Genomic DNA, 9232 nt, shown 5'->3' with positions numbered 1-9232 from the left:
TTGTAGACCAGGCTGGCCTCGAACTCAGAAATCCGCCTGCCTCTGCCTCCCGAGTGCTAGGATTAAAGGTGTGCGCCACCACGCCCGGCTTTTTTCTTTGTTTTTTTAAAAACTGCTTATTTAATTTGTTGGTGAGTGCTAGTGTGAATGTGTCTGATCATCTGTGTGCCATGTGCCCGAGAAGCCCATAGGGTCAGAGGAGGGGGTTGGAGCCCCTGGAACTGGAGGGACAGATGGCTGTGAGCTGCCGTGTGGGAGCTCCAAACGCAGGTCCTCTGCAAAAGTAGTAAACATCTCTCCGTCCACACGCTGAACCTTTCAGTGCTCACTGCATAAAGAAAGGAAACTTTAAAACTGAACTGAAATGATTTTGTACCATGTTTTCCATCTAATAGCATAATAGTGTAAATAGTAGTTTTAAGAAAAAAAGAACATTTACTTCCACTTAAACTCTACAGGAAAGTGTAGCTTGTAAAATCTCTTTAAGTACCAGTTTTGTTTATGTGTGCTACTCCTTACAAGGTTGTGAAATGCCACCTTTTAATTTTGTGAACCATCTCTGGTGTGTATTTTCTATAGTTTTATAGTTTCTTTAGAATGAACAATTAGAAACCTTAAAAAAAAAAGATTTATTTATTTTATGTATATGAGTACACTGTCACTGTCTTCAGACACACCAGAAGAGGGCATCAGATCCCATCCCAGATGGTTGTGAGCCTCCATGTGGTGGCTGGGAATTGAACTCAGGACCTCTGGAACAGCAGCCAGCACTCTTAACCTCTCCCTAGCCTCACAATTAAAAACCTTTTTTTTTTTTTAATATTTATTTATTCATTATATGTAAGTACACTGTAGCTGTCTTCAGACACTCCAGAAGAGAGCATCAGATTTTGTTACAGATGGTTGTGAGCCACCATGTGGTTGCTGGGATTGGAACTCAGGACCTTTGGAAGAGCAGTCAGCACTCTTAACCGCTGAGCCATCTCACCAGCCCACAATTAAAAATCTTAATAGCTTCATTCAAGCTTTGAAATTCTGGTTATGTGGAGACATACAAGTTAATGTTTTGATTTTAAGGGAGTTGTCTGGTGGCATCAAGCCACTCACTTCCCCTGTTCCTTTCATTTCAGGGAGGACATTGTTTATTCCCATTGTGCTCCAGTCCAGGCTGCTTACGTGGTGAGGATGCCAAGGAAGCAGGCTGACTAAAGGCTAGCCTGTTGTTCAGAGTTCACCTTGTCTTGGTGGCGTGGTTCTGGGAATTGAGTAAACCTAGAGCCCTATGCATGCTAGGCAGGCGCTCTGCCTCATAGATACATCTGCAACTTGCTTTTTATTTTTTGAGACATGGTCTTACTGGGTTACCCAGGCTGACTTTAGATTCAAACCCCCTTCCTGAACAGAGACAGGCCTGCACTTGGAGACCCTGATGGATGTTTATCTTGCTAGGGAGCCTGAGTGGTGGTTTGTGTAGAGGTTGATGCTCCTGTTGGTGGGCACATTCTCACAGGTAGAAGCCTCAACTGCCTACACATGTCATCCTAATTGACTATACAAGATCCTTTTAGTTCTGCACATCTCAAGGACAAAGATCATTACTTCCTTGGGCTTTTCTTGCCTTTTTTTTTTTAAGGTTTATTTATTATTATGAATAAGTACACTGTAGCTGTTTTCAGATGCACCAGAAGAGGGCATCAGATCTCATTATGGGTGGTTGTGAACCACCATGTAGTTGCTGGGATTTGAACTCAGGTCCTTTGGAAGAGCAGTCAGTGCTCTTACCCATTGAGCCATCTCACCAGCCCCCTTTCTTGTCTTAAGTAGTTTGTACACATGCAGTTTCTGACATATACAACAGACAGGCTGGATAGCCGCCGAAAAGCTTTCCATCAAATTCAGTGTACCAAAGTTCACCTGACTCTGGTGGAGGTGGACATGAGGTTAAAAAGTGAGGAAAAGGAGGACGCTTCTCTGCTCAGCCTGTGCACGGCTGAGCGCCCCTTGCCCACATGTTTGGAACTCAAAAGGTTTTGTGTTGCAGAGTGTGGAGTCTTTACATATGCATAGTGAGAAGCCTTGGGATGGAAATTCTTTGTTTCTTATGCAAATAGCCTGAAAAATTAAATAGTTTTAATTTTTAAACTTTTACAGTACGGCATTTTAAATAATTTTGAGGCCTGTTAAATGAGGGTAAATGTAAAGTTTCCCCTTGGTGTACATGCCAGTGCTCACAACATGTTAGACTTTAGAACATTTTATATTTCATATTTTCAGATAGAAGATGTTCATCCTTTAAAAATAACTGAATAGCATTAAAAATAATTTTGTTTTTTTAAATGAGTGTGTCAGTTTGTGTGTGCGTGTATACACAAAGCCAGAAGAGAATCAACAGATAGACATGAGACTCCAAGTGGGTGCTCTGACCCAAGCTCAGGTGATCTGAAACAGCAGTGTGGTCTCTGTAGCTGGTGAGCCATCTCTCCGGCCCCTGGAGTAGTAGTTTGTGAATGTTGTAGATGGTGTAAGTGCTTTTTGTTGTTGGTTGGTTGGTTGGTTTTTTGTAAAGTGTCTTACTTAGTTGTCCTGGCTGGCCTGGAACACTCACTATGGCCTTAAACTCACTAAAGTCAGTCTGCTTCTCAGTGCCAACACTGAGTAAGTGATCTTTAACATGTGGTTTGCGAGGTGCTGTAGTGTCGTCCCCCCCGCCCCCCTTGTTTGTAGAAAGCACTTGGTAATCAGATGGAGGAGGCTGTGTCATTTCCTTAAGTCAGGATTGCACTTTTTGTTGTTGTTTTATTTGTGTTTTTTTTTTCTTCAAAATAAGTTTCAGCGGGACAGCTGCTGATGCTTAATTTAAAAAAAAAATTAAGTTAGCATCCTGAGTAGTGGGCTTCATCCTGGCAGTTACACACGTGTGTCAGTGCACTCCCCTGCTTCCCTTCCTCGTCCCCAGCTTACTTCTTTTCTAGAGGACTAGGATATGAATTTGATAACAGCCTGATTTCTATCAGTTTTAGCTTCTGAATCACCAGCTTTTAGCTCCTGACACCTCAGGTCTTAGAGTTACAGGCTTTGTTTCCCAGTTTGCTCAGCAGTCAGTAGGCTGTGTTTTAAAACTTACTGATATTTCCCTCCCATTTTAACAATTAGATAGCAGATGTCAAAAAGCTAAAAATACTAAAAGCTACTTTTTAATTTTTTATGTCTGATAACTGACTATACACACACATACACCCACACAGACACAATATATTTACTTACTGAAATTTTTTTATTGTGTTTCAATTTATTTTATCTAAAGCTGTAGTTGAGCCAGAAGATTTTTATGAAGCTTGAGGTGATTGAAATGTAATTGTTGGCAATAAGTAGAAACTAACAACTTTGAAGTTTTAAAACCTCTGGTGGTTTGGGAATAATAAACAGCTGAACTATATGAGTGAGGTAATTACCAGAGACAGGGGACTCAGTGCTAAATGTACTACGATGACTAATTAAATGGTTTCTGCACATAGGTATTAAGCTGTTAACCAGGCTGGAAATTGAATATCTGTGGAGTGTGGTCAATGTAAAGCTAATTGAGATATCTTAACCAATGAAAATGTTAATTTGTATAACTAATTTTTAAGACACAGCATATTAACTTGAAATTCTATGCTTTTAAGGGTTTTTGGATGTGTATTGAAACCCACATGTGAGTGAAGTCTAGTACTGGTTGAGTTACACACAGCACAGACCTTGATGTAGCTCTGTCAAATTTGCTACTTGACTCTGGTGGGGGGTGGGGGGGGAGACTGATGTAGTGGGTGTGGGTGAGAAGACAGTTGATAACCAGGTCTCTGCTGATCCCAAATGGACCCATTCCTCATCTTGGCTGCTCATTAGAACTTACTGGGGACTTGGGAGACAGTGTTCTGAAACCATTGAATCAGAAACTGGGGTTGGTCATTTTGAAAAGCTTCACAAATAATTATAAGTTTAGACATGGTCTAAATCACTAGTTAAAAAAGACATGCTCCAAAAATGTTTGACATGGAAGAGAGTAAATGTAAAATACTATCTTCTCTCCTTGACTGCATTGTGAGACAAAATTAAAATATTTTGTAAAATAAAACAAATATTTTTATTTATTTTTAGTTATATGTGTGTGTGGTGTGTGGGCATGTGTACTTCAGGGCCAGAGGCCTTGGGTCCCTGGAGCTGGGACTTAGAGGAGGTTGTGCGCTGCCTGGCTTGGGTGCTGAGTCCTTTGCTGAGCTATTGCTTGAGCCCCATAGGAGAGCCACTTAGTTTTCTCCATAGATCCAGAACGCTCTGCTTTTGATCCCAGGGACAAGGAAGAGAGAACTCTTGTCTTATATCCAGAAGAACTGTGGAGTGTTTCTCTCTCAGAAGTGCTTTCCTCTGTCCAGACTCTGAGATGTAGATCACATAGCTCAGACAGCTGCTTTCAGGGAGAAAGATAGCTGTTTCTCCTGTATTCACAGCGCTGTGCAGATGTTACTACACCTTTAGGACATTTTCTTCAGAAGAAACCCTATGCCTGTGGCATGCACTTCCTCTTCTCGACCTGTGTGGCTGTTGGCTGCACTAGTCCCTTTTCATGTAGACTTGCCCGTTGTCGGTGCTTCACAGAAGTGAAGTCATGTCTTGTGATGGCACTTGTGATTGGCAGCTTTTATTAAACATTGTGTTTTGCAAAGTTCACAGGTAGAATGTGCTAGTACTTCCCTGCTTTTTATGGCTGTTGCTGCTCTCTTGTGTAGGTAATTGATTATTCTGTTTACACACACACACACACACACACACACACACACACACACACATATATATACACCATGGGTGGATGATGGGGTTGTAATAGTGTTGCTGTGAGCAGAGTGTATGTTTCTGCCACTGCTTGTCTTCACTTAGGTAGAGGCTGTGATGCTGGGAAGAACCGAGTACTCAGGGATCCTTCACCTCATTTGAACTTCATGGTTAAAAAAAATCTTCTCATCAAGTCAAAGAGTATTAATATTCTTATGTTCTGATAACGTTGCGTTGTGGAACAGAGGTCCAGTGTATGTCATTTGATATGGTGGTTTACAGAAGGCACACTGCCCATCTAAAAGAAAGCACAGCTGTTCTCTGCTCTTTCCCCCAAGAGTTCCTTTGTTGAAGTTGGAATTTAAAGATTTTCAAGTCTCAGTCCTTTACTGAGAGGAGTGAAATGGTTGGCCTCTTCATATCTATAACACAATCATTGTAATCAGTTCATAACTGTTCATTGCTTATTCTATGCCAGATTCTGGGTGCTTGGGAGTGTTTGTATACATGATCTCCTTCCAGTTTCATATCTGACTGTCGGTAATGACTACCATTTTATTACTGCTGGAGAAATGGAGGCACAGAGTTGGGATAACAGCTGGGTAGTCCCATGGTTCTTACCAACTGTTTGTGCTGCCTGCCTGACCAGCAGTCGTTGGTTCTCTTGGCAGATGTATTATGCTGGGGACTCACTGATTTACTACCCATGAGAGAAAAACAAGGAGCAATAGCATTATACTTGGGTTTAAGTCAATTGCAGAAGCACAAAACCTTAACCTGTATAAATGTTGAAAGAATGATGGGTTTAAAGGAGCTTTATCTAGCTTTAGCTCCATCCCATATTCCAAGACATACACATGTAGTATTCTTCCCCACCCCTGGTAGCTTACTTGACTTTGACTTCCAGTAAAGTAAACTGGAGGTGGTTGGGTACAATACCATTTTTCAAGTGGCCTGCTGTACTTGAGTGGAATATTGTTCTGTATAAGAGGGGGAAGACATGTGTGATACTGAAGTGAATTCTATTATGTAAAAGAAGATGACTAGGTGGCAGTGTAGAATGACTGATGAATGATCACAGAAACCATTTGCACAAGGTAGAGAGCAGTTTTCCCATGCTCAGAAACTCAAGCCTGCTCTAATTTTGGGCGAAGTTATGGAATATTTGGGTATAAGGTAATTCCTTGTTGAGGCCAATTTTGTGTTACATATGGTATCAGTGAAGGTGAGAGGAACCTGGTGTATTTTGCTTTAGGTACTTATAGTTTAGCCCTTACTATAATAATCTGTTTTTCTCATGTATATTCATGTGATTCTTCACTCCTTCCCCAATTCCCCAGATAAACAGGGGTCACATGACAACAGAAGCCAAGAGAGCTGCAAAGATGGAAAAGAAGATGAAGATTTTGCTTGGTGGATACCAGTCTCGTGCTATGGGGCTCATGAAACAGTTGAATGACTTATGGGACCAGATTGAGCAGGCTCACTTGGAGTTACGCACTTTTGAAGAACTCAAGAAACATGAAGACTCTGCTATTCCCCGTAGGCTAGAGGTAACAACAGCATGTGTTGCCTGATGGCTCAGAGGACTATGAAAAGTCACTCAGTCCTTTCTTTCTCCTCCTCCTGGCAGTTATCTCTGAAGTCAGTATTGAAGTAGGTTTCTGACTTTCTGATCTAGACCTGGCTATGCTTAGATGGCTATCAAGCCAACGATTGCTGCTCTGAAGACTCTTCTCGGTTTCTTTTGTATTAAAGGATGGACTGTGTAAGAGAATATAAGTCAATTTTGTGGCTAGTTTCCTTGAAACTTAGTGGCTTGCCATTTATGTGGCTCTGGGAACCAGCATCTTTTAGTTTTGTGATTGAAGATGCTGCACATCACAGAACACCAGCTCCTTTGCTAAATTGGGTTTAGATTTATCTTCTTAGTGTGCACTCTAGCCCCTGTCCAGCAGCTTCAGGGCAGTCAGGGCTTTTTGCAATGTGTTGCGGGTATTGATAAGATTGCAGAGGTTTGTTTATTGAGAGCAGCAGAGGTTTTACAGGATGCTGATCACAGGACCAGAGCAAAGAATGGCTGTGGTATTAGTATTATAGCAAAGACATTGGTTGGTGGTTTCTCTGTAAAATGTATTGGCGTTCCTGAGAACTGTGAGAGCCTGAGAACTTACACAGCTGTTTGTAAGCTAGACTGCCGTAAGTGGACTTAAGTTTGAAGTAACTGGATATTTTTCTCTCTTCAGTGTCTAAAAGAAGATGTGCAGCGGCAACAGGAACGAGAGAAAGAGCTTCAGCAGAGATACGCGGATTTGCTGATGGAGAAAGAGACTTTACAGGCAAAGTTCTGAAGCACAGTGGATGCTCTGCCACAGGAGAGCGAGTTGTTGGTTTCCTACTCAGCAAGGCTGAACTGAGCTGCTGCTTCATTGACAAGTTACCCAGCACCGTGGTTTCTCAGTTGTTTGTTTTGAATGATACTGATCTTTGTGTTCCGTGTTACAAACTTGGACTCCAGGATAATGAGGGTTTAAATTATCCAGATGCTCATTCTTTGCCAGTGTCATATTTACAAAATTTCGTAGTTTAGGCCTTTAATTTAAAAAGCCTGACTTTAAATACTGCCTGTGAGTAAACCCTTGAATAAAAAGAACATGTGAAAAATTGAGTGTAGCCTTTTGTTTGAAGTAATTAGATACTTAGGGTGCCCACAAGCCTGCCACCGTGCTTACTGTGTGCTACACTTAATGAACACTCTGGAATAATGTGATGCCTGACTCAGTTTAAGTCCTTAGGAGGCAGTCCTTGGCACTCATTTCTCTACACTGGCAAGATGGATAGACTTGCTAACACCTTAACATTATCCCCCCAGTATCTCCTTAGAGAAGTTTCTTCTGGCTACTGGCATGAAAACTTGTGGATTATAACTCAAAAGATTTGCTTTTTTTTTTGACTTTTAATATTTTACATGAATTTTTAAAAACAGACATTTTAAAGATTCATTTAACAAGGACATCAAACTCTGTGTAAACCTTTGTATTTAGCTTAATATACTTCCAAATGTTTGGAAATGTGAGGATGACCTATAGTAAGGTGACTTAGTAGCAGAGTGTGGTGGTCCAGGCTTGTGACCACAGCACTTGGGAAGCTGAGGCTTCAGCGACAGTAACAACAAAACTAACACAACAGTGTCGGCCAACAGTGGGTTGGACCTAGCAGAAATGTTTGCCTGACTATAGCCTACTAGGGACTAAAGGAAGGAGGAAGCATTCATTCATTCATTCATTCACCAGGTATTTGTCAAATGAGCATCCTGTGCCATAATCTTAGAGCTAGAACAATGGATAAAATAGGCTCTATTTCTGTTTTCTTGAGCATAGCTCTCTTGAGGATGACAGATACCTTTTTGCTTTTTTGTGACAAGGTGTAGCCCTGAATTCCAGGCTGGTTTAGAACTCACAGTCCTGACTCTGGCTTGGAATGTGAAGTGATCCTCCTGCCTCACCTCCTGAATGCTGGGATTACAGGTATGAGTTGCTATATGACGTACGGTGAAAATCCAAATACGTAGCAAGTGTCGGAGAGGCGTGGTAGTTACAGCAGAGCTCTTGCTATTGACATTCGTTAGGGCATACTAGACATGCACAGGGAAAGAAGTGTCATGAATTTTAGATTCTATTAAAGAGGGCAACCTCAGTGTGGCTAAAGAGGTCACTCTGAAGAGGTGTAGCACCAGGTAGTACTTGGTTGCTATTTTAGAAAGCCAGGGCCTTGTCAGATCCAGGAAAGGCCATCCCACCAGGATGGATTGCCAGCCCCATGCTGCTACTGTATGTTTGGAGGAGCAAGCAGAGGACAGTGTGGCTTCGGTGTCAGGAGTGGCGTTAACACAAGGCCTGACCATATGGACCCACATGGGAGGGAATTGGGCTTTTATTTTAAATTGTGGAAGTCATGAGAATACTCTTTTTTTTTTTTTTTGGTTTTTCGAGACAGGGTTTCTCTGTGTAGCCCTGGCTGTCCTGGAACTCACTCTGTAGACCAGGCTGGCCTTGAACTCAGAAATCCACCTGCCTCTGCCTCCCGAGTGCTGGGATTAAAGGCGTGTGCCACCACCGCCCGGCTTGAGAATACTCTTAAGAAGAGGAGTGACAGGTCAGCCATGGGATTAGGTTCATTGCTGTGTGGCCATACTGTGGAATGTCTTGCCTGGGTGGAGGACAGGAAGCCAGTTCCTCTAGGAGCCTTGATGCAGTAATGGAAACTTGAGGGTTCTTTGGAAAGTCAGTTGGATGGTGTTTTGCTGGGGCAGACACATGAAGGAACGTTTCGTTAAAATGGGCACAGGTGTGAAAGGCTAAGGCAGACTCAGGAAGGGACGTTTCGCTGTAGCAGACACATGAGAGGATGCTTTGCTAAAGCA

The 9232-nt window shown here is 42.1% G+C and overlaps 1 protein-coding gene across 1 annotated transcript in view; it reads left to right on the top strand.

Annotated features, from left to right (window-relative positions):
* The window catches only part of Cdc5l (cell division cycle 5 like), a 41983-nt gene extending 34506 nt beyond the window's left edge, over positions 1-7477 (top strand). The window contains exons 15-16 of the mRNA XM_021149453.2: positions 6150-6362; positions 7056-7477. Coding sequence (XP_021005112.1) covers positions 6150-6362; positions 7056-7160 — 318 coding nt within the window. The 3' untranslated portion in view covers positions 7161-7477. The remainder of the gene's footprint in view (positions 1-6149; positions 6363-7055) is intronic.
* The last annotated feature ends 1755 nt before the right edge of the window (positions 7478-9232 follow it).

The sequence above is a fragment of the Mus caroli genome, chromosome 17, assembly GCF_900094665.2.
Source record: "Mus caroli chromosome 17, CAROLI_EIJ_v1.1, whole genome shotgun sequence".
In the NCBI taxonomy this organism is placed as follows: Eukaryota; Metazoa; Chordata; class Mammalia; order Rodentia; family Muridae; genus Mus; species Mus caroli.
This window is presented reverse-complemented; position numbering and strand designations above follow the sequence as displayed.